Here is a 26,836-nt window from a genome sequence, read left to right as displayed (position 1 = left end):
TTCAAAATTCATTTCAAAAAAATATAAAAGGAATATGGTAATATTGAAGTTATTTGTAATTATTATACGCAAATTTATAAATTCAAGTAAGGAAGTGGACATGGGACATTCAAAAGACACTTAAAGTCGAAGCATCCAAAAAAATTAGGCAAAATAGACAGCAAACACAAAAAATATAGTATAATTCTTCACATAAATCTCTATTTATTTATAATGATAATAGAAGTAAAAAAGAATTTATAAAAATAAGGCCAAAGGACTATTTCCCACCCAAATTATGCTGAATTCTCAAAGTTCCCCCTGTTAACTATGAAAATATCATTTACCCACCCATGAGTAGTTAAAATTAACATTAGTAAGGGTAAAATCATCATTTTATATTTAATATTAAAAATAAACTTAAATATAATTTCATTCCCCCCCCCCTAAATTTAAAAAACTAACTTTTCTCCCTTAAGCCAAGTTTGAAAAGATCACATTTCCCCCCTAGGGTTTAGTTTCCAAACCCCTTCACTTTCTCTAGTGCCATCACCGGTCGTCTCTCCCTCTCGACGGTTTCTCTTCTACCGACGACCTGCCTCAACTCCACCCCAACTCATCCGGTGTTGAGGGATATCATTAGGGAAGAGAAATTGTCTTCCTAAATGATAAAGCCGAGATCGATCGATCTCGTCTTCATCGTCTGGGAAGATGATCGTCTTCCCAGACGACGTTTCTCAGCACCATATGGGTTGGAGTGGAGTTGAGGTGGGTCATTGGTGAAAGAGAAACCATCGGGAGGGAGAGACGGTCGGCTATGGCGTCAGAGAAAGTGAACGGGTTTTGAAACTAACCTTAGGGGGGGAAATGCGATCTTTTCAAACTTAGCTTAGAGAAAAAATGTTAGTTTTTAAACTTTTAGGAGGGAAAATGAGATTACATTTTCAAAGATTAGGGTTCCGTTAAATTAAACTGGTCATGGGTGGATAAATGGTATTTCCATAGTTAATGGGGGGAATTTTGATAATTCAGCATAGTTTGGGTGGGAAATAACCCTTTGGCCTAAAAATAATAGTAATAGATCACTTAGCATTTAATTTTGGTAAAAATTTAGGTTTTAATAATTATTGTAAAACTATATTAAATTTTACACATAAAACTATTCTTAAAAACACATTAAAAATATTATTATTAAATTTATATAAAAAATAAAAAAATTTAATTCAATTATTTACAAATTTAGATAGATGTATGTTTATATGTAGTAATATTTGAAGTAACCATTAGTAAATTCACTCTTATATGGGTATAATTTGTCATTGAATAGATAATAAATTTCAATTACAAAAAAGAATTTTAGCATTTATGATGTTTGATGACCGACATATGACCGATAATATTTATAAAATAATTAAAGGAATATTAGAAAAATATATATTAGCTTTTAAAATTTTTTCAATTTCATTTGATAATGCAACTACAAATAGAGTCTCAATTATTGATTTAACAAAAATTTGCAAACCCGATTTAGGTAATAGATTTTTTCGTATTAGATGTGCATGTCATGTGTTAAATTGATGTGTACAAGATGGTTTAAGATATCTTAATAATTTTATTAATCTAATAAAAATAACAATTTCATTTTTATAGACACATCCTCAAACAAAAAAATAATGGGATAAATTTTGTAAAATATATAATAGAAGACTAAAAAAATTTCCTAAAAATATACTAACTCATTGGAATTCAACATATGAATTATTTGATGAGTTTTTTAATTATAGGAAATTATTTTGCACATTTGTGTTACAAAATGTGTCACAAATTACATTATATCCCCAATATTGGGATATTTGTAAGACAATTTTTGACGTTTTAAAAAATTTTAATAATGTAACTTATACTTTGAGAAAAGTTTATTATCTTACTTCTTATTTGTTTTTAAATGAAGCCCTTAATATTATTAAGACTTTACAAAAGGGCAAAAAAGATGTTATTTTAAAATAAGCTATTTTTTTTTAATAAAAATAAAATGGTTAAATTTCTATAAAGAAAATTCTAGAAATTTTTCTTGTTGCTTATTTTTTTGATTCTATGTTTAAATTAGATGATGTTACAAATTATTTATCATTATATTATGAATGTATACAATTAGATGATGAGGATGAAGTTTATATTTCTTTAACTATAGCTACAATTATGAATTTAATTAAAGAAGTTTATGTTGAATATTCATTAATTTATGGTAACCGAAGTGATTCTTCTTCTTCTCTACCACCTATTGCCCTATCATTAATCTAAAATATTAGTTATAGCGATTGTATTATGATGTGAAAGAGCAAAAAACTAAAAGGAACATTAGACTCTACCTTAGCACTTGAAGTTTATCTAACCACTACTTCTGAGTTTGATGATAGCAATATAGATAAAGACTTTACAGTTCTATAATAGTGGAGTCAACATGCATAAACTTTTCTAACATTAGCAGCTACTGTTAAATAAGTCCTGACAGTATTGGCATTAACTGTCGTAGTGGAATAAGCTTTTAGTCAAGGGGGTAATATATTGGACAAAAGACGATCAAGTTTTGTTCCCAAATTTATTGAAGCCCAAGTATGCGTGGACAATTAGATAAGAGTCGAATTATGCCAACAAGATATAAAAGTGGATTTCAATAAATAACTTTTTGATTTAACTACAGATAGTTCGATAACAGGAACCAATACTCAAGAAAGCAGAGGTGAATGATAAGGTAAGGAGTCACTACCGGCTATTGAGTACATAAAGTTAAGAGAACTACGTAGACTTTGATTCTTCGAAACCCCAAGAGGATACGTATGAAGTTTAATTGGAAATTTAAGTCCAAGCCTTTTTTTAATTTTTTAATTTTTAATTATTATAATTATTAATTAAAAAAATAAATTGAGGCCATGAATAGAAACCGATGGTTCAATGTCAGTTTTGAACTTACCTATAACGGTTCTGGTTTAAGGTTCCTATTTTTTTGAACCATTAATCGATGATTTCAAATCGAAACTATCGATTCACGAACGATGCCCAGGTCTACGTGTTGTTATCCTATTAATATGTTTATAGCTTTTTAAATTTTAAATAAAGGTTATATGTGTAATTAATTAATTGAATATTAAAACCCTTATACAATAAATCTAGTCAAATCACATTTATGATAAGTGAATGATCTTGTGTTCATGATTTGGTAGAAAGTGATTTTAATCTATTAATGACAAAGAATAAAACGATATGTTAAGCAGATCATGGGGAACTTTCGTAATTGTTAAAAGTTATTCTCGTCCTATTATATTATGGATGATATGGTTTGTACTGGCATTATGTCGTAAACTTGCATGTAAACGATGTGGCTAACCACTGCATGCAATTCATATAGCTAGTCATCTTTTAGTGTTGTTTAAGTGAGTTCAACTAAGAAGAGTCTAACTGTAAAACAACCACTCTTCAATTTTCGGACTACGATTATGACTTTAGAAATTATTTACCTTTCTACATTGATGAATGGCATATGAATGATTAAAATCTTTGCTTTAATGCATGTTGGTCCTCATTGCGTCTTCTCAATGCACAAAAATAGGACCCAACATCATTTGAGAATTTATGTTAGATATAATTCATCATCCATTATCAAAATCTGGAACCATTAACATGTGATTTTTTTACTACATGATTTACAGATTATCACTTTGATAAGACAACATTCCTACCTTTAGGGAAAAGAAAACACTTCTTGAAGTTACGCATGAACTTACTTATTACGTGTCTACCATGTCTTATTTAGATCCTCATACATCCCAAAATGAAACTAAAGTGGAGAGTATAGTGCATTTACAAATTATTGCTAACCAAATACCTAATACATTTGTAGATACAACAAAAGTGACAAGATCACATGTACTAGTTGGCAACGTACCAACAAAAATTAATGTGACTATTGAACAGTCCATTTGAATCATGTTTGATCAATCTACTACATGTCAAAAATATGGTAAGCCTGCCTATTGGATCGAAGGATACTGTTCCTAAAAAAAAAAAGACAAATAATGAAACAGATATCAATCATAATGACCTAAAATGAATAAAAAATCTACACTCTCTAATATTCCTCCAGAAGAGGTTAAGACCCCTGAAGAGACTCAAGCCTCTAAAGTGCATAAACCGCTGAAGTGGTATAAAATCCTAACTAATAGGAAAATGAGAATACTAAAATATATTTAAATTATACTTATACAAGAGAGATATGGAACCGTGAAACGGTTAACATTGATGATGTATTCTTATTCGCAGTAGCTACCGAAATTATAAATAATGATAACTTTGAATCACGTACTGTGGTTAAGTGCAAATAAAGACATGATTGATCTAAATGAGAAGACATTTGAATAGAATTAGCTTCTCTAGTAAAACTTCAAGTGTTTAGGCTTGTAGTTTTAACACCTAAAGATATACAACCCGTTGGATATAAATAGGTATTTATGAGAAAAAAAAAACGAGAAAAATGAAATTGTTAGATATAAAGTCAGGCTTGTAGCCCAAGAGTTTTCCCAAAAGTTAGGTATAGACTTTTATTAAACATATGTATCTGTGATAGATATAATCACATTCAGATATTTAATCAATTTAATAGTCTCTGAAAGGTTGGATATGCGTTTAATAAACGTAGTTACTGCTAAATTGTATGGAAACTTGATACTAAAATTTATATAAAACTCCTTTAAGGATATAAATTGTCTAAAGCAAAAAGGGTCAATTAAAGAGATATGTACTCAATTAAATTACAAAGATCATTATACGGATTAAAATAATCCAGACGAATGTGGTATGATAACCTCAATGAATATTTAAAAAAAGAGGACTATATGAATGACCCCATATGCCCATATGTCTTTATCAAAAGGTTAAAATTGAGATTTGTTATTATAACAGTTTATGTTAATGACATGAATTTAATTAGAACTCTTAAAGAGCTCTCAAAAACTGTTGAATATCTGAAAAAAGAATTTGAGATGAAAGATTTGGAGAAAACAAAATATTATTTCAGCCTGCAGATAAAGTACAATTCAAATGGAATACTTATCTATTAATCAGTGTATATGATGTGATCCATGGAAGACCAAGAACATGTGATCTAATAATGAAAAACTATGACAAGAGTGTGGTAGGCTGTATAACACTGAAAACATTGAAGACATAAGCTGAAGGTAAAAAGCATGATGTGGCAATCAAAGATGACGTGGAGAGCATCAAACACATAGAAAATGATATGGCACATCCTTGGTGACGTTTTTACTTGACAAAATATGAAATGGAAGCTTAATTAGGCAAAAATTCATGTGAAGAAAGCAAGGGAATTCAATTGAAGTTCAATTTCCTAGTATTTCTAGTTTTCTAGTTGTTTAGGTGTTTTATTTGTTTTAGGAGTCTTTGTTTTATTTTCTTTAGGAATTATAATTGAATTAGGATTATTATTTTTATTATCTTATTTAGATTGAGATTATTATTATTCTAAAGATTATGCTTATTATTATCCTATTCAGACTAGGGCTATAAATATCAATATAACCTTGGGATAGAGGATACACAATGGATTAATAAAATTATGAGATCTTTTTCTTGGTTCTTTTAAGAACTCATGAATTTATCAAAAATATTTTCTTTTGGCATTCAAATATGACTTATCACTCTCCTTCTTTTCTATTCTAGAGTGTGGCGTCAACTCATACCTTTGGTTCATGTCAATTATAGACATCGGGTCATTGTTTTTATACTTTTGGTTCATGATTATCCATAATCATTGGGTCAACGGTTTTTTATAATTTTGGTTCGTGTCAATTATAAGCATTGGGTCAAGGTTAATTACGTGACGAAACTGATTCAATCCTGGGAAAATAGCTTCTTGAGTGTTGGGTCTTGCGTCAAATCGTCAAGGTTCACATCAGTTGGTATCAGAGCCGAGTCGAATTAGGTTCCGTATCTATCTTTCTTGTGTTTTCGAGTAGGAATTATTTTCTTCATTAGTCGTGATTTCGTTCTCTTGGTAATTTCGTTTTCGTTTTTTTTTTTATTGTGTTTTGGTGTCCTTATTTCCGTCAAATTCTTAAATTCTTGATTGTGTTTTGGTGTCCTTGTTTCCATCAAATTCTTAAATTCTTGATTGTGTTAGTGTCCTTGTTTCCATCAAATTATTGTGTTAGTGTCCTTGTTTCCATCAAATTCTTGAATTTGAGATTAACCTTGGAATAGTCAAATTCTAGGTTGTGTGGGTGTCTAATTGTCTTCTTGATTGATAAAAAAAAAAACGAAAAAAAAAAGGAAATAAACAAAATTACAACAACAAATTTAAAGTGTGCCAACACGAGTGATTGAGTGACATTTATTTATTTATTTTTGGAGTGAAACATGTGAGGGAGTGTGCAAGATCCTTTCTAACATATTTTGCAGGTTACAATCATGTCATCATGCCAAAATAAAAGTTCTACTAAAAGTGATGATTTGAGGACAAATCATTTTAAAGAGAGGGGGAATGATGTGATCCATGGAAGACCAAGAACATGTGATCTAATAATGAAAAACTATGACAAGAGTGTGGTAGGTTGTATAACACTGAAAACATTGAAGACATAAGCTGAAGGTAAAAAGCATGATGTGGCAATCAAAGATGACGTGGAGAGCATCAAACATATAGAAAATGATATGGCACATCCTTGGTGACGTTTTTACTTGACAAAATATGAAATGGAAGCTTAATTAGGCAAAAATTCATGTGAAGAAAGCAAGAGAATTCAATTGAAGTTCAATTTCCTAGTATTTCTAGTTTTCTAGTTGTTTAGGTGTTTTATTTGTTTTAGGAGTTTTTGTTTTATTTTCTTTAGGAATTATAATTGAATTAGGATTATTATTTTTATTATCTTATTTAGATTGAGATTATTATTATCCTAAAGATTATGTTTATTATTATCTTATTCAGACTAGGGCTATAAATATCAATATAACCTTGGGATAGAGGATACACAATGGATTAATAAAATTATGAGATCTTTTTCTTGGTTCTTTTAAGAACTCATGAATTTATCAAAAATATTTTCTTTTGGCATTCAAATATGACTTATCACTCTCCTTCTTTTCTATTCTAGAGTGTGGCGTCAACTCATACCTTTGGTTCATGTCAATTATAGACATCGGGTCATTGTTTTTATACTTTTGGTTCATGATTATCCATAATCATTGGGTCAACGGTTTTTTATAATTTTGGTTCGTGTCAATTATAGGCATTGGGTCAAGGTTAATTACGTGACGAAACTGATTCAATCCTGGGAAAATAGCTTCTTGAGTGTTGGGTCTTGCGTCAAATCGTCAAGGTTCACATCAGTTTATTACAAAATTACTAAAACAATTTAATATGGATAAGACTTATCCTTTGAGCACACCAATGGTTGTTCGGTCTCTTGATCTAAAAATGGCTCATTTAATCCTAAATAAGAAGATGAAAAGATACTTGGTTTTGAAGTACTGTATCTTAATGTCATTAAAGCCTTATTATATTTGACCCAATACACTAGACCAAATATATCATTTGCAATCAATTTATTGGCCCGATTTATCTCTACACCAACTCGTCCTCACTAGAATAAAATTAAACATATACTTCGTTACTTATATGAAACTAAAGATTTGAGATTATTCTATTTGTCAAATCCCTTAAAAATCTTAGTTTGGTAAGATATATAGATATTGGTTATTTTTCTGACTCTTATAAGACCCACTCACAAATAGGATATGGTTTTACTTATAATGATATAACGATATCCTGACGTTCCACCAAACAAACTTTGGTTGTAGCGTTTTCAAATCATTCAAAGATTTTAGCTCTCCATGAAGCTAGTCAAGAATGCATATGGTTACAGTCTATCATCCATTATATCTAAAATACACACAGTCTTCCTTCTACAATAGACACTTTTTTCCATATTATATGAATACAATGCAATATGTATTGTCTAAATTAAAGATGGATACATTAAAGGAGACAAAACCAAACATATCTCACCAAAGTTTTTTTATACTTATAAGCTCTAGTAAAGCAGAAAGATTTATGTGAAGCAAATAAGATCTAGTGAGAGTCTTGCAGATTTATTCACCAACATATTACTAACATCAATATTTGAAATGTTAATATATAATATCAGTATGCGGTGACTCAATAGACAATCAAATTAATCTCACTACAAAGAGGGAAAACATTTATCAGGGGAGTAAATTTTTTAACGTTTATCATATTTTAGACAAAATATACATTATATTTTTTTTTCTTTCATTAGGTTTTATCTCACTTAATTTTTTTAACAAAGTTTTTAATAAAACAGTTTTAACACATTCAATCTCATTTTATAGGAGATTAAATAATTATATTCTTTTATTTTAATTTTTATTTCATTAAAATTATTTTAGTAAGGGTAATATAATTATTTATAAATAGTAAATCTACATATCCCCACCACCCCCACATAGCCATGCTTGATGTGGGAATGCATTAAATAATTTGATGATTAGCAAATACATGAGCCATTTGGGCAGACAATATTGACTTTGGACGGCCTGCATTAAATAGTCTTGGAAAATTGCTTTATCTCATGGAGGATAAGTATCCCCTTCTCTCTTTATTTGTAAATGTCATGTATACATTGATTATTAATTCATGTCCAGCCGTTCATCTTTCCTTCATTTTTCATTCAATTCTCTTTTTAGTTAAATAAATTTTATAACATAACTAAGGGTAATTTAAATCCTTACAAATCGCCACCATATTTATCTGAATCTGAAATATCCTCTGTGCTACCCAACAAGTGGGCCCAAAAATAGAAAAAAGTATCTCAAAAAGATTTTTTTTTGGGTTCTCATCGACTTAACACCCCAAAAGATCTTCCTGACTTACTCCCACTCAAAAAAATCTGACCTCTGCCACTTAAAATCCTTCAAGCCCTATTCGAAACAAACACGGATTAAACCTTTTACTGCTCGGAAATGGAGACTGAAGTCGTGAGAAGAAGAGTCCACACGATTGCAGGCCACTTTGTAGCACCCACTAATGACGATATTATCTCTTCCACCACCCGTCTTCTTCCAATGGTATTCTTTTTTTTTTTTTTAACTTACAGCATTGATTTTTATATTTGAAAAGAAGTCTAAACAATTAATCATGAAAATAATTTTGCTTTTAAGTATATCTAGGCTAGGTAGTCTGCTTCATATAGTGGGAATTATACCATTATTAGAACATCTATAAGCGAAAAGTATGACCAATTTCATCTGAGATTTTCAGTTGAACCCTTGGAGGAAAACGAGGCAGAAATTAAGTTAACAGAGTTTATGTTCCCATAGAAACAGCAATTAAAGTACTCTATGTTAATGTGAATTTAACTTGTTTGAGAACTGATGTAAATTATTTCCTCTGTCACTGTATGGTTCGATATTGTTTCCAATATTTTTAGTCATTGCAAAATTATTGGTTGAGACTACTTTATATTCATGACTGTTGATTGATATTTGCTTCTCGCTCTATCGTCTCTCTGTTGCTTATTACATACAGTAATTATTGGACATATGGGCGAAAGGAAGTATAATTTAATCTGGGATAGGATTCCAGGCACCACTTCTCTGGAAGTTTAAACAATAAGATGATTTTAATTTGTCACTCTGACTGTTTTGGACATAAAATTATTCTGGGGTTTACCCTTATGTATACACTATATATGTGCCAAGGTTGAAGCCAAAAAAATGGAGAAGAAAAAAAGTAATAATGAACCTATGTTATCTTATCGTGTTACATTCGCATATTTTACTATTACCCATTAGGCTTTATGTGTCTCAGAACTGCAGCAGTTTCAACTCTGTGATCCAAAGGTATGATAACAGAATGTATTTTGCACGTCAAGCGTCCAGTTCTCAAGGTTGTTTCATGAGGCCAAGTTCAAGTGAACAGGTGCTTATAGTTGATTTCATTGCAGTTCTTGATGTTGTTCATTCAATATTTTTGAAACTGACGATATGTTATATCTGCCAGAGTTCTTGCAAAGCTTCTGAAGCACCACTGTCTGCTAGGCCTTCTCTTCCCCTTAAATGCTCTGGACTCACAAACGATGGCTCTTGCAATACTTCTGAAGCACCATTATTTGCTAGACCTGCAAGGACAGAACTAAACAATGCTAATTTATCACAAATCAAACATCAGGTGCAGGATTGCAAATTATTCACCCCTGATATGTCTAAGTTTTCTAAACAAGATAGAAGAATTGGTCCGAAAGAGCAATTCCATTTGAAGAAAAATACATATTTTTCTGGATCTAACGGTAAGTTAATGGTGCTTCAGCAAGTGATTTTTTGATGAACTTTTTCATAAAATTTTCAGTTTCTTGCTTGTCAATCTTTTTCTTATGGAAGTCTATAATGTCGGCATTTGGGAAAGACATGAATTTGGCTTCCTAAGAGTGGTTAAGTTGATTGCTTTGAAAACTTTAAATTTTCAAGCATGTCATAGGTGCATCTCTCTATAGAATCTTTTATGTGCCTAGCAATAGCAGAGAGGTTATATAGGTTTGCGTATTTAATTTTTTCATCTTTGGGATATTATTAATGAGAGCAAGGTTAAATGTTTTATTAAACAAGCTTATTGTCACCTCTTTTAATAATGGGATTTTAATAAACACAACTTTGAAAATTTCTTTTAGATTGTGTAATTATAGTTCATTATTTTTTCTTATTCATGCAGGAGTTTCAAGGATGGATGTAAGAGAATTGGGACTCAATTATGTCGTGATCATGGAAATCCCAGGTGTTGGCATCAATGACATTAGAGTGGAAGTTGATGACCAAAAGTAAAGTGGCTTTCAAAGATTTGCATCACTAAATTTGTTTCAAATATTTCATATTGCTGTTTGAATAGCAAGAATCTGGTGTGCTGGCTGACTCATTTTCTATATTTGTCATGTATAAATTTATTTTCTTCAATTTCACTATTCTTAGTGATCAATATATAGAAATTGTAGTTTGAATTTTGATTTTTTAAGAATGGTACTTTTTAACAGCTTAACCGTGAAGGCAAAACGTCCCAACAAGCATTGGAAAGTAACGGGTCATCCGAATGGCGCATATCACAGGAGAGAATACAGGGAAGAGCCATACCAGGTCGTGTGGCCGATTCCTTCAGATGTGAACAAAGACAGTATCTCAGCTGAGTTTCTGTAAGTCATTGGTTCTTGTCACTGCAGTACATGATTTTATGTTCCTACTTTTCCTTGACAACAAACAAATCAACTCTGAGACAAAAATACTTTCATCTGCTTAACAGCAACTTATTTTTTTTGCCTCCTGGAAAGTTATAGTATTTTGTCTCCAGAAACTCAGTTTTAGGCAAAGTTCATAAAATCACTAATAGCATTTGATTATGCATGCAATGACATCATTAACATAAAAGTTCATAAAATCACTACTAATATTTTGATTATGTTGCTTGAATTTTATATTTTGATTATCCAATTTTTATTGGGTTGGATATTTTCTTAATGTTTTGCTTCCTAGACATTGTCAATAGGTAGGAATTTACCTAGAATGTACTTGGGTGTCTCAGATCATTGGTTTCAAACCAAAATTGTTGTTCGGTGCCTTGTATTTGCACAATTCAGTTTTATCATCCTCCAATTCTTAGGGGCTAGTACTATACTTTTCACAAGCTGATTTTTATGTGTTATTTTTGTTGCAGAAATGGATTCCTACAAATCATTATTCCCAAACTTTGAAGTTGATATTTGCAGCCACAATTATTTATTCTAAGATACTGTTGATTCATATAGCAAATGTACTGGTTATGCATGCAAATTGGTATAATTGTGTTGTTGTAGCTATTTGTGACCAAATAATTAGTAGCTTATAAGTGCTACTTATGGTAAACTTACTGGATAATGTAATGGTAATGTTGCTTGATATTATGTCTGTTTTGGTCTCCTGAGCTTTAATTGTTTGTGATAAAATAAAGGGTTTGAATACTTATAGTCATTTCACTAATTCTAATATTTAAATTGCATAATTTATTTCAAAGATAAATGTAACAGTAAGATAATGTGGTTTATTATTTATACCTTTGACAAAACAATAGAGAAATTACAATAAAATTATGTGTACCTGTTTTATCTACACAAATAAGTATGTATTTGATATGTGTCATTATACAATCGGATGATTTTAAATTAAAAATAAAATACAATATAATCATATGATGACATATTTAAGTGTATTTAATTGTGTATTCAAATTTTATTGGCCGAGAAATTAATATAAATTATAGATCATACTAACTAAACCATGCTAGCCTGACTTGATAAGCTAACGTTATATGATCTTATTAAAATTTTTCAAATTCTATTATTTAAAATAATTACCGAAACGGAATATTATTGTTAGGATCCAACAATGTTTTTATTTGTCTCTTTTTAATTTTTAGGCTGACATTTTTAAGAGGATAAATGTTAATATAAAGAGTTAAAATAATTTTTAAAAACTGGTGGGAGTGTTTCATATTTAATTATCTTTTTCAGAGTTGGATGATAATAAATCCAATGAAACAGAATATTATTGTTCTAAATAAATAAAATGAGATAATAAGAGAAACAGTGTAATTGAAATAAAAGCTCCAGCATGTTGTAGGTAAGTTGTCTAGATGTTATTTTAATCTTACAACTTAAATTTGTGAGAATTTTTTGTCTCATTTCTTATATATATATATATATAAAGCCCAGATGTGTAATCTTGCCCATTCTGTTTTATCTTTTTAGAGTAAAGGATACGAGTGTTATGGAATAATTGTTTTGATAATTTATCTTTTATTATTTATATTAATTTCTTTAATTTGTAAGTAATAAAATATTTTGACAATTTTTTATTATCAATAGTGATGCGACAGATAATATAAAAAATAATCTGATTATTATCTTCATTTTAGTTATTAAAAGATTATCAAGATAATCTTGATTTTCTATTTTTACTTATTAATTTTTAAGATAAAAATATCCTCATTTTTAATTAATATAACATGAAACATGAAAAATATTTTATAATAATTATACCCAAGGGTATTTAAATAAAATAATATCTTAGTATTCTTTTATTAATTTTAATCAAACAATAATTATTTATTTATATTAATTTTTATCAAATTTTATTAAATATAATAATAATAATTTATGTTTAATAATTTTCAAGCTAATATATTTTTATAGTAATATTTTATATTTTTTATAATAAAAACCAAGTACACCCAAAAAGTATTTACAATATACCTAATACACCTATTTATAACACTTTAAATCAATAACTGTAGGACCCTAAATCCTCAAGAAAAAGGAATTCTAAATAAATTTGCATTCTTAAAAGAAATAAATTCAATATAAATAGGATAATAATTTGTTCTAATCCTTGTTAGAAAGAAATGCTAAGAAACAAGGGTTCACATTCCATTAAGGGTTAATATCTTATTAAGAAAAGGTTTATAATATAACATGCTTCCACTTGAGAGACTTGTTTCTTTGTTATTGTGAAACATGCTCCAAAGTTAATGTCCAAACACATGTTACCAATCATCAGGTAGCACAAAAACACTAGAGATGTCTTGCATAAAATGAAGATCTCCCATATGATAGGTTTAGTTCACATATCTCTCACGTTGTTGTCAATGTGAATCTTGTCTCAACGTGCTTTGTGATTAAGTGAAATATCATATTTTTAATAAGACATATAACACTCTAACTATTATAATGAATCATAATTATTTCTTGTCATACTTGAAAATCTTTAAGCACTCTCTTAAGTTAGGTGCCTTTTTTTTATATATTTTAATGGATGTTGTATATTCAATTTTGTAGTAGTGAATGCAACTTTAGATTGTAAATTTGACATTTGACTAACAACCTCTCTTTCTATGGAAAATATAAAATTAGTGGTAGACTTTGTTTTATCTCATTTTCCAATAAAGTCATTATCTACATATCTAACAAATTATAGATCTTGCCTACTATGCCACAACATAACCTTAAGAAATGTCCTATAAACACAAGGTGTCCACGTCACAATACTTCAATGCTCTCTACTAGGATAAACCATGTACTTGCTCATTATTTTCACTACTTGGGCAATGTCAAGTCTTAAATATATTATGACAAATATAAAACTTTATACTACTAACAAATATGATTAATGAGACGTCTCTGCTTTCTCTACTTAGTGCTAGGTGAATATTTAGAAGACAACTTTTAACTAATACAAAGTAAACTACTAACCACAATATAACATATTGCATATTGAAACATTGAAAGGTTTGTTCAACATAACACTTTAAAGTTACCTAAACTTTCCTATTACTTCTACTTTGAATGCCAACACCCTAAAAATCTAATTTGTAGCTCCTAAATCTTTCATTTCAAACTCCTTAGCCATACAAGCTTAAAGTTTTCAATACCATTCATATTATTACATACAATTAACAGGTTATCCACATATAATAACAAGATTATGAAATCATTGTTACCATAACGATAGAAATAAGCATAGAGATCAATATTACATCTTTGGAATGCTAGCCTCATAATGAAAAAGTCAAATTGTTTATACCTAACAACTTGGCCCTTATTTCAAACCATAAAGTAGTCTATTCAACCGACAAACTAGATTCTTCTTATTTTCGATAATAAACCCTTCATAATGAGTCATATCAATTTCTTCATTAAGACTCCCATGTAAAAAAATAATTTTAACATCTAATTGCTCGAGTTCTAAATCAAGATTAGATACCAAATTAGCAATATATAAATAGTAGTTAAATGAACAACAAGAGAGAAAATTTTATCAAAGTGAATACCAAGTTTTTTCAGCATAGTCTTTTACAACGAATTTGTCCTTATATCTTTCAATATTCTTGTTAGCATATTCCTTTTTCTTGCAAACCTATCTACAACCAATAGCCTTCCTCCCAGTAGGTTATTAAAGTAAGTTCCAAGTCTTGTACTTGTGGAGAAAGACTAAATCTTCCTCCATAGTTGTTTTTAATTGATTAATATCTTTGGATTCACAAGCTTCTTGATATAAACAAGGCTCACGCTCTTTTATAATGCAAGATAGCATGCCACTCAACATTTGAGCCAAACTAAGGGTTTTCAATGTCTAACTAGATGACTTCGATTATCTTGTGTTTCAACATCTTCCAATGACTCATGCTTATCACTATCACATTATCTTCAATTATCTCAACAACTTGCTCTTGTTTATCATTACTTTCAATTGAAGTCTCAAATACTTTCATTTCCACTTTCTATGAGTTTGATTGCTTTCATTCCTTTTGTCTTCAATGTTTATTGAAAACAATATCTCAACTAATAGCAAACTTCTAAATAGGAGGTTCCAACTTCGATCTTTGCTCTTTAGGAATTCAACATCACGTCCAGTTATATGGAGGATTAGATAATTAACAAGTTCTCTACATCATGCCTCTTCAAGATTCTTCTTCCCTTTCTGATTTATAATCAAGCTTTAAACTTTGTGAAATTAAAAAAAAAAAAAACTCAACTTCCATTTGAGATTAAAAACCCAAAATCTTTCTAGAAAAAATCATCAATAAATGAGATATACACTTTTCACCTCTAAAAGATGCAACAAGAGCCTTGCATAAGTCAGAATTTATTAAATCTAGAACATTCGTACTTCTAGTAGTGGATGAAGGAAAACTGGCTCTATAATGTTTACCATATGGACAATATTTACAAAAATCTAAATTAACATATTTTGAGCCAAGGATTAATTCTATGTCTAAAAGTACTCACTTGTCCTAAACACCTATGCCAAATTGATGCAAAATTTGTCACAACAATAGGTTCATTGATTTTAATTACTTCTATCAATTTATATAAGCAACCTATTAACTCTTTCTTTATAATCACTAACGCTATACTCTTTTTTTCATAAAAATTACATTCATATTCATCGAACTTTCTCAATAACAAAAGTCTCTTTTGAAGATTTGACACATATCATACATCAAATATAGTATGTGTAGAACCATCAAACATGATAATTCAAACCTTTGTAACTTTCAATATTTTTCATGTGTTATTAACGCTCAAGTATGTAGTACCCCCACTTGATTGGTAAGTGTGAAACCAATCTCTATGTGGTGTTATATGAAATGAAGTTGTTGAATCTATCACCCACTAATAATGCATACTATTATGTGATTAATTAACAACAAATTTCCATCTTCATATGAATCATTAACTACAACAATATTTACCTGAGAACTATTTGAATCTAATGCCAGTAGATAGACTTGAGATTTTCTTGATTTGTGTTCTTGAACCTATAATCTCCTAAAGTGACCCATTCTTCCATAATTCAAACACTTCCTATTGGCTTTGATAGACTTCGATCTACATTGATTTATGCTTCTATTTGCTCGTTCTACAGGATGAACCACTTTTAGGTTTTCTATGTGACTTTTCAATGAGTAATTAATAAGGATGTTATTGATTCATAAGCAAGATATATATCTTTACTAGTGTTCATGCCAAGGGTATCCCAAAAATCAGGCAAAGAACAAAGCAACAAAGTAGCTTTTTCTTTTTCATTAATCTACAACTTAGTAGTTGCTAATTTGCTAATTATGGGGTGTTTGGTTTTGGTAATGTTTTATTATCAAAATAGGAAAATTACCTTGAAATAGATTACTGGGTATAAATTATTACTACGTTTGATAAAATTTGATAAAAATGAATTATATAAATAATTAGTGTGTTTGGTTAATGGTAATAAAGAATACTAATAAATTATTTTACTTAAATGCCCTTGAATATAATTATTTTTAAATATTTTTTATATTATTTGTTATATTAATTAAAAATAAATTTATATTTGTCTTAAAAAATTAATAAATAATAATATAATAATAATAAAGTCAAGATTCCCTTAGTAATATTTTAATTCTTAAGATAAAAATGATAATCAAATTACCACTTATATTACTTGTCACGTCATTAGTAATAGAAAACTATTATAATCTTTTATTACTAAAAAACTAAACACTATAATGTAAGTAATAAAAAATAGATTATCGAGATAATCTTTAAAACACTTCAACCAAAGGCCCTTAAGGTGTTAATGTCACTCAAGTGTTAATTGCAAAGAGGACCCATCCTCCATCTTCAGGTTGTATAGTTGCATTCGCAAAAAGATCATATTTCATGTAGACTTGTATTGTTTGCAATTTGCCCATAAGGCTTTAGCGGTAGTTTCTTAATATACATTAATAAAAATTCCTCATCCAATGCAAAATAAATATCAAACATAGCCAATCACCTTTCTCCTTGAATTTTTATCAAACATCACCTCTAGCTTCTCATGCTTCGTAAGGGCTACTTGCATCTTCAATTTCCATAATTCAAATTAAGAATTCCATGGGTCATCGCTTAATTTCACCAAACCTTGGTTGGGAATAGTTGTTTACTCTATTTACTAATAATTAACTGCCAAATATACTTTTTACTTGACAAGAATAGAGAAGATATCCAAATTAGTACTTACCCAAAAAAAAGAAAAATTCCAAATTAGTCCTTACCAATTAAAATAATGGGAGAATATCACATACCACCCTTCAAGGTTTCCAACTTTATTACGGGGATGAGGATTCTCACATTATGAATAGACCTTCACAGTTTAAAAAATATATCAGTAATACCATTTTAACTTTATCAATTGAATCCTCAAAGTTCAAAAAATTTATCACAAATTTCTGTCTGCCTTAACTTTGTTACATTGCTATTAGGTCATGTAGCATTTTTTTCATAAGACTGAGTTACTAGTTTATCATCCATCACAAACAATAACATAATAGAGTTGGGGCAAACAACTATTCATCATATAGGAATCAAACATTGAAGGTCCATATAATCAAAAAGGTAAAATTCATAGTCCAAATGATGAATTTGAAAGTCATAAGGGTAGGATATTCTATTCTCCCATTTCCAAATCCCGAAATTCAAACTACTAGAACAAACTCCCTATTCCAATAGAAGTTAACCCAAACAAAAAATTCACCCTTATATGTAAGGGGGGAAAAGGGTAATTCACTCTTGAATTCCCTGTCTGTATGTACAAGATGTTTTAGAGTTAAGCTTTGATTAAGCATTGCTAGTTGAGGTGTGTAATTTCTAGTATTTAGAACGCTAGGACCTTAAAATAAAAACCAAAAGCTTTGGGTGCTTTAATTGTTTCTTTAACCTATACACAAACACGGTAAGTTGAAGTCATTAGCCGTCTCTTTTCCTCTCTCTTTCTCTATATATTAATAAATTGCCTTGGCCTCCCTCATATCGTGAGTTTCACAGCCTTAACAAATCTATCTCTATCTTCATCCATATGGATTCGTTTACTACTGCAAGTAGTATCCTAGTTCTGTTGCTTTCTCTTCTGATTAGCCAAACACATGGAGAGCCGTACGTTCACATTAGTAAACATGATGAAACTGGAGGCAGCAAATGTGATATTTTCTCAGGGAGGTGGGTTAAGGATGAATCATATCCTCTTTATAACCCAGAAGAAGGTTGTCCTTTTATAGAGAAACAATTTGATTGTCAAAAGAATGGAAGACCTGACAAAGACTATCTCAAATATAGATGGCAGCCTACTGCCTGCAACTTATCAAGGTAACCTTCGTCTCCCCTGCAACCCTTTTGTTTATTTATTTGATTAATTCTAAGTTCATCATTTGGTTAGAATTACATTTCATGAAACTGAAAAGGATGATACTTTCTAGGTTGAGACAGATGATCTGACAAATTAATACGTTTAAAAGCTCTTTCTGCATGCATTCCTCTCGCGCTACTTTGCCTTTTCTACTCTTATTATCATACTTCACCTAAATCGAATTTCACTTGAAAAAAGAAAATCACTTTGAAACAAGACAATTTCAATTGCAGGATGGGTGAATTAGTTCATAAACATTACACATCAGTCAAAAATAGATGTTTGTCTTATCAAAATGGACATATAACATTATATTATATTTAAGATGTTAGATCATTTTTATTAGTTGAGATTTATTAATTCATATTATTTTTTTTAGCATACAAAATATATGAGGGAAGAAAAGTGAAAAAAAAAATTAAAATTATGTACCATTGAAATATTTTCTTTTAATTTAAATAAATCCCATCTAATAATATAGTTAAAACGTCTTAAATTTAAAAATCATGATGATAACAAATATAAAATGTTTTAATACACACACGTAATTACGCATATTTATATAAGAGTAAAGAACTCTATATAATTGTATAATAAGTGCACCCATTGATAAAGAAAGTTTGTCATTATTTACAAAAATATTAATCATAGTTGTCGTTAATTAACTATTGTTGATTAAAAAAAATGTCAATTATCAGGTGGGAAATTCATAGATGGTTAAGTTGTCTATCTCGCAATGATGCAGAATCAACAATGGAAGATTTATCATTAATCTATTTAGAAGTGCTAAAATCATATATTTTTTACTAATTTAAATTGGATTTTAAACTTCATCATTAAGATATTATTTTTTCTATGCAAAAAAAAAAAAAAATTAAATATCAGTATCTATTAATCTATTAAATTTATGCACTTATTTAAGGGTCGGCCGCCTTTAATTTGTTTGTTGGTAAATTTTAAGAGATAGCGTACAACACAAATAATCAAAGAAACTAACTAAAGGACTTCTAATCATTAATTCCTCCATTAACATTCTACGTCTAACCTTAATTAATTTATTGTTTCTTCAATATAGATAAAAGGGTTTTCTTTACTCAACTTCAAGTTGTCATATCACTAACAAAATAACAAACATATAGCTGTCTTGCTAAATCGATACCTTCACCAATAGCTATCAGTGAGTTATAGAAGTTTAGAAGAAACCTTTACCGACTTCAAGTTGTCATATCATTAATCTGTTGTTATTAGATAATAATGGGTTTTTAGTTCTTTTAATTGTAAAACCATGTGTTGAAAATGAACCAAGTCTCGTGTAATTATCTTTTTTTATAGAGGACACACGTTAATTATAGACATGTGATCTTAACCCTATATATATTTTATTTTTTATAAATTGTAAAGTTCTTCTATTCAAGTTAGAAGGAAGTAATGTCTTTACAATTTACCCAAATTTAATCAATCTAACATCCAAAATCTGTCAATAATGTTAAGAGGTTAATAAACATTTTCAGAGCTTATATTGATAAGTTTAAAGATTATTGAAATGATGATATTTCTTAAATGGTCAAACAAACGAGGATTAAGGTTGCATTTTTTAAACTAATAGCTAGGCACTCATTATAAAAAGGTTAAACATGAAACTCTTACTGAAGCTTTTAAGCTAAAAATTGCTGATAGAAGTCTTATTATTTGAACTGTTGGGTTGAGGTTTATGGTTTGTTGGGTAATATTATTAGTAGGATTTAGCTTAGTTTATAAGAAATTCAGGACAACATGACGGTGGTGGTCCTTTTACTTAATAAAATAAATTATATTTGTTTTGATTCTAAGTATTATTTGTCAGGATATATGCAATTGGTTGTGATAGATACATTTAATTTTTTTTTTTTTTTTTTTTTTTGGGATTAGTTTATTGACATATGAATCGACATATGCAAAAGAAAAAAATAAATTGGCGTGCACGATGCGGCATGCATCAGTGGGGCCATTACAGTTAGCTTATCACATCCATCCAACTGTCACTATTGCTTGATCACAGATTATTTTCGCTGTTAAGTTGTTTTCAATCTTTTTTCCCACACCCCACAACACCAACACCCCCCACACCACCCCCCACCCAAAAAACAAAGAGATATATTTCATTTTTTAATTATCATGATTTATTAATAACTCTTTGTTTTACTTATTTTTTATTTGTAAAGTTATTTAAAAAGAAATATAATTAGTAGGAAATATGAATTTTATTAGAAATTGTTTTATAATGTAAAAAGGCTTGTTAAATAACATATATTAAATTTCAATAAAATTATGTATACATAATTTTTAGTATATAATTGGGTCTTTAAATAATATTATACCGTATTATTAAGTGATTTTAAAATAAAAATAATATAATATTCAATCGCATGATGGCTCATCTAATTTTACTTTACATTTTTTGTTTGTTTTAATGTTTTATTATTCAATGATGTTTAACAAGAATGGTAAATCATCATGTCATATACATAAATTATGATCTACGACTCAATCTATTTTTCCATATCATGATTAAAGCCAGTAAGAGGATTGCATTAGCTTTTTACTTAGAGCTATGATTTCCATATCAATAAATAACACTCATCATTTAGTAGTCATGTTCCAACATATTAGCATGAAGCGTTACTTTATTGAGTTGTCACCCTTTGATAAACCTAAATACACAAGTCAACATTAAACAAACATGGAGACAATTATTTACTCAAAATTAAGAGAATTGCATGAATGATTTCAAAATAAATTGATTCAAACAAGCTATCCCCTAATGGATTTAGGTCATTTTGTAATTTTATCATGAATCAAGTGTTCCTTTTCATTAGTTTGATTGTGGACTATAAATTTTTATTATCACCTGATAATCATGTTTTCTAGCATATGTATTCCTCATATACGTGATTTTAAAGTCAATATATGATAGTTAAGACACAATTGCTTGTTTGAGTGACAATCAATATAAATGAATGTAAAGAGGACATAAAAAGCTTCAACATTTTATTGTAGCAAAATTGTCATTTGTTTTACTTATAATCCATTAGTTTTAAGGCACTAAGATTTTCAATTATGCCAATCTATGTTGAATTATGTTCATTTATAGAATGTGAAATGTCAACCAAACTTGATTGGTGTAGGTTCGATGGTAAAGATTTCTTGTCGTGGCTTAAAGGGAAAAGCATATTGTTCGTAGGAGATTCACTGGGTTTAAATCAGTGGCAATCACTCACATGCATGCTTCATAAAGCAGTGCCACAGGCTGTCTACAAATCACAGCGAGCTGGAGGCCTCTCTACTGTCACATTCCCAGTGAGATTCTCCCCTCCCCTTCATTATGTAGTTTCTCTCTTTTACCAAAATATTTAATTAACCAATAAAATATTTTTCATGCAGGAGTTCAACACTAAATTGATGTTTTCTCGCAATGCATTTCTGGTTGATATTATGAACACAAGTAGGGGGCGAATTTTAAAACTTGATTCAATTCAAAGTGGAAAACAGTGGAAGCAAATTGATGTCTTGATCTTCAACTCATGGCATTGGTGGCTTCACACAGGAAGGAAACAACCGTACGTAATTAATTAGTTAATCTTCATTAATTTCATATTTTCCTTATAACTTAACTAATCATTCATTAGTTTTTTAATTAATTGAAGATGGGATTTGATTGAAGATGGAAATGAAACAATCAAAGACATGGATCGCCTAGTAGCCTTTGAGAAAGCGTTGAACACTTGGGCTAAATGGGTTGACACAAATATCGATCCATCCAAAACCAAGGTTTTCTTCCAAGGGGTGTCTCCTGACCACACCAAGTAAGTAAATTTATTATATATATATATATATATATATATATATATATATATATATATATATATATATATATATATATATATAAAAGAATAATGTTACAGGTATCTATTTTAAGTATATAAATTATTTGATAACATATATAAATGTGTATTTATTTAAATATTCAAAATGGGTATACATAATCTTATTGAATTTGATAGGGTTTTGATGTTTTTCCATTGGTAATTTTCCATGACTAAACTAGAAGGGTTTGCAATGCCTTTTTTAAAACATTAAATATATAACTATGAGAGAATTTAACTTAATCATAAGTTAACAATGGATGTTAATTGTATTATTAACATTTTAATGAAACGTAACAGTGGAGATGATTGGGGGGAATCAAATGCGAGTTGTGAGAAACAAACAAAGCCAGTAATGGGGTCAAACTATCCAGGAGGGGAGCATAAAGCAGAGATAGTAGTGGAGAAAGTTCTAAGTAAAATGAAAAATGGGGTGTATTTGCTGAACGTGACAAGATTATCACAGTTAAGAAAAGATGGCCATCCTTCCTACTATGGCTTCGGCGGCCACAAGGTTCCTGACTGCAGCCACTGGTGTTTGGCTGGTGTTCCTGATACTTGGAACCAGCTTCTATATATAGCTCTCACTCAAACCTAAACCATTTATACTTCTCCTTGTTAAAACAATAATCTGATTTTCAGAGCAATAATTAGCAATTTTAAATGTCTGATTATGTCAACGAGTTGTTTTAGTTATCTATGATCGTTTATATATATATATATATATAAAGAGAGAGAGAGAGAGAAACCTAATTTGAGTGATAATTGAGGGGAATCCAAACCCTCATAAGAGTGAAATATTTTGATTTGATCTTTAAAAAATGCTTTAACTAAAATGAAATTCTGTATTAAAAAAAAAAAAAAGAGAGAGAGAGAAAACCTAAGGATAGTCTGAATAATAATAGAGGAGAATTCAAACCCTTCTTTTCCTCTTTCATAGAAATTTTCCTCTTCCTGACACTTCAAACAAAATTTAAATATATAAATTGAAATTTAAAAAAAAATTAAATCTTAAAAAATTGTGCAAAAATGAGCTCAAGAACACAGTCATTTGTTAACAAAATATTTCCGTCTTTGCAACTAGTTTTTCATCAAATAGCTCAGATTATAAATAAATAAACCTTAAAAGCAATTGAAAATGGGAATAAATAAATGAAATTTAGGAAGCAATTCAAAATGTCAAATTTATGTCGTTTTTAACATGATTTCTCCTAGCATTAATCGTTTTCTTCCCTCATATTATGTTTTGGTTATAAGCATATCAAAATTAGTTTTTATAAGATATAAGAGAGGTGTCAAAAATATTTGCAAGGATCAAGAAATTAAAAATAAGTTTATTAATTTAATATAAGCATAAATATATCAATACAAAAATTATTATAAAAATAGGTTTATTAACGGGTAACACTATATACACAAATAATGAAAATAATCTTATACATAAATAATGACATATCATCTCGTAATTTGATAATTTTAAATTAGAAATAAAATAACATTTAATTATATAATGAGATATTATTATTTGTGTATAAAATTTTTGTATATAGTTTTATTGTTTATTATATGGGACGAATAAATTCATTCTATTCTAATTCATAATTAGGTCCAATGACTATTTCCTATCCGAACTTGGATGAAAAAACATTTTTAATTTTATAAGTTTAAAAAGTCTATTTCTCAACCATATGTCAAATCTTTTTTTTTTTAATAAAATTGGTCAAAGGATTAAAATACCATTTATGTTTACTAAAACAAAATAATAGTTTGCTCTTCAAAAAAAAATTTATAAATTTTTTATCCACCCAAGGTCATTAATTATAAAAACTAAAAATAATTAAAGGAAAATAGTCATCAATAGGACTATTCTTATCCTACTACTGTCAGCCTTGTGTCACAACCAACTAATTTTTTATATTTTTTGTAACTATGTGCTATACCCTGTTGCTACAAGCACATTTTCAACTTTATGCACAACACTTTGATATTGTTGTCCTTTCTCACCGCCAACTTGATCTAAATTTATCAGTTCTGGCTTAAATTTGTCACTTTTTGCCTATAGCTATCACTACTACCCTCTATTTGAGTTGGATTGTATCGTTTCCACCAACTCTAAAACATTTTGCTACCCACATCAGGCCCAAGCACATCCAGATCTGATGGCTACAGTTAGGAGTTTTTCTTATGGCCAAAAAAAGAGAAAGGAGAAAAGAGGGTAAAAAGGAAAATATGAAAGAAAAAACAAATAAAGTACTTAAGAGTAAGAATATGATTTTTTTTTTGTACTAATACGGTATAAATGATATTAATGCTATTATATATTATATAAAGTAATGAAAAATACTCTTTACTAGTAAAACTAATGAATGACTTTGGTAAATAGATGAAAAAATAGACATTTCAAACCTAAATAATGAAACATTTCATAGGGAGAAGGACTATTTCCCACCCAACTTTTGATGCGTTTTCAAATTGGCACCCACGGCAGATGAAAATCCAGTTTTCCTATCCATGAGCTGTTAAAATGGATGATTTCTGTTTGCATAAGGGTAAAATGTCTATTTTACCCTTGTTAGATGAAATGACAAAAATACCCCTCAATTTAATTTCTCAAAATTAATGTGAGAGTTTTACCATTCACCCCCCTTAGGTTTTAGAAACTAACATTTTCACCCCACGACAGATGACAAAATACCCCTCAACTTTAAAAACTAACATTTTCACCCCAAACCTAGGGTTTCCATATTTTTCAAAATACAGCCGCCCCCCATAACTTTCAAAACTAGCATTTCACCCCCATTCTCCAACTTCAACTCCAGACGTCTTCTCCGGCGTCGTCACCGGCCTCCTCCTTCTCCTGGTGCGACGGCGGTGGTGCGACGAAGAGATCTTCCTCTCCTCATCGCACGGTGCGACGAAGAGACGGAGATCCCTTCGTCGCACGATGCGACGAAGAGACGGAGATGGGGGGCGTCGATCTGGAAGAACAGACGGAGACGGGAGATCTGGAAGAACAGACGGAGACGGAGATGGGGGGCGTCGATCTGGAAGAACAAACGAAGAGACGGAGACGGAGATCTGGAAGAACAGACGAAGCGTCGTCGTCGTCGTCGAAGCGTCCCTCGTCGAAGCGTCGTCGTTTGTAGTCGTCGTCGAAGCGTCGTCCTTCGTCGTCCTTTGTAGTCGGAGATGGGAGATCGGTCGAATGCGTCGGCCGTCGATGGTGGTCGGAGAAGGAAGCAAACCCCAAGGGTGCAATCTAAACTTTTCAAACTTTGAGGATGGGTTAGTTATTAGTTTTTAAAACCTGGAGGGGGGAAACGGTAAAATTTAAAAATTTTAATGTTTTAAATAGCAAATGACGATTTTGCCCCTGTCCCTAACTGAAAAATTGGACGGCAGTTTGGTCACGGGTGGAAAAACTGGATTTTCATCTGCCGTTGGTGGCAAGTTGAGAACGCATCAAAAGTTGGGTGGGAAATAGTCCTTCTCCCCATTTCATATCATTAAAGTTCATTGGTAAATAGTCATTGGGTCTTCTACACAATAGGCCAAGCCGAAAGTCTAAATCAATGAAGTTATCCAGACAATTTTTTACACCAATTTTGGTCCCAGCCCTTTCCCACCATTGAATTTTAAAAGCAACACTTTTCACCTTTTGTGGGGGGGTGTTGGTGAAATTCATAAATTTTTAGGAGATACACACAAAAAAAAGATAAAAGTGTCTTTTATTAGTTTCAATGTTCAGTAAAGCTAAATAAGACTTTTCCCTTAAAACTTTATTAAATATATTTTTACCTTTACTTTATATTAATTTTAAGATTAATAATTATAAAAAATAAAATAAAATTAAAATTTTAAAATAATCGCCAATGGTGAATGTTGATGACAATGGTTAGAATCTATACTAAAATGGTGCGATAAGTTAAAATCACACTGGGATTGTGCAATTCCAACTAAATCGCATCATTTCATGCGATTCAATCAAAATCATATCGAAATAGTATAATTACAACCATAATCACGTTGAGATGGTGTGATTTTAACTAAAATTTCAATTATGATTAGATTTATCATGGGTTTTAGATTTGCTATAATTAGGGTTTTGATTTTTCTTAATTGAAGATAAATTTAAAGTAATAAATATATAA

The 26,836-nt window shown here is 29.8% G+C and overlaps 2 protein-coding genes across 2 annotated transcripts; both read left to right on the top strand.

Moving 5' to 3' along the window:
- Positions 1 to 8,714: 8,714 nt before the first annotated feature.
- Positions 8,715 to 11,990, top strand: LOC123196673. Its single transcript, XM_044610740.1, has 6 exons — positions 8,715 to 9,135; positions 9,878 to 9,988; positions 10,070 to 10,355; positions 10,775 to 10,880; positions 11,091 to 11,246; positions 11,765 to 11,990. Exons 1-6 carry the CDS (start codon positions 9,031 to 9,033, stop codon positions 11,799 to 11,801), a joined length of 801 nt encoding a protein of 266 aa, XP_044466675.1. The 5' UTR covers positions 8,715 to 9,030; the 3' UTR covers positions 11,802 to 11,990.
- Positions 11,991 to 18,406: 6,416 nt separating this feature from the next.
- On the top strand, positions 18,407 to 23,365 carry LOC123196672 (protein trichome birefringence-like 43). The gene is made up of 5 exons (XM_044610739.1): positions 18,407 to 18,743; positions 21,948 to 22,119; positions 22,204 to 22,379; positions 22,467 to 22,625; positions 22,986 to 23,365. Exons 1-5 carry the CDS (start codon positions 18,457 to 18,459, stop codon positions 23,281 to 23,283), a joined length of 1,092 nt encoding a protein of 363 aa, XP_044466674.1. The 5' UTR covers positions 18,407 to 18,456; the 3' UTR covers positions 23,284 to 23,365.
- The last annotated feature ends 3,471 nt before the right edge of the window (positions 23,366 to 26,836 follow it).

This window comes from Mangifera indica, chromosome 14 (genome assembly GCF_011075055.1).
Source record: "Mangifera indica cultivar Alphonso chromosome 14, CATAS_Mindica_2.1, whole genome shotgun sequence".
In the NCBI taxonomy this organism is placed as follows: domain Eukaryota; kingdom Viridiplantae; phylum Streptophyta; class Magnoliopsida; order Sapindales; family Anacardiaceae; genus Mangifera; species Mangifera indica.
The sequence above is the reverse complement of the archived record's forward strand: the minus strand, read 5'-3'. Positions and strand labels throughout refer to the sequence as shown.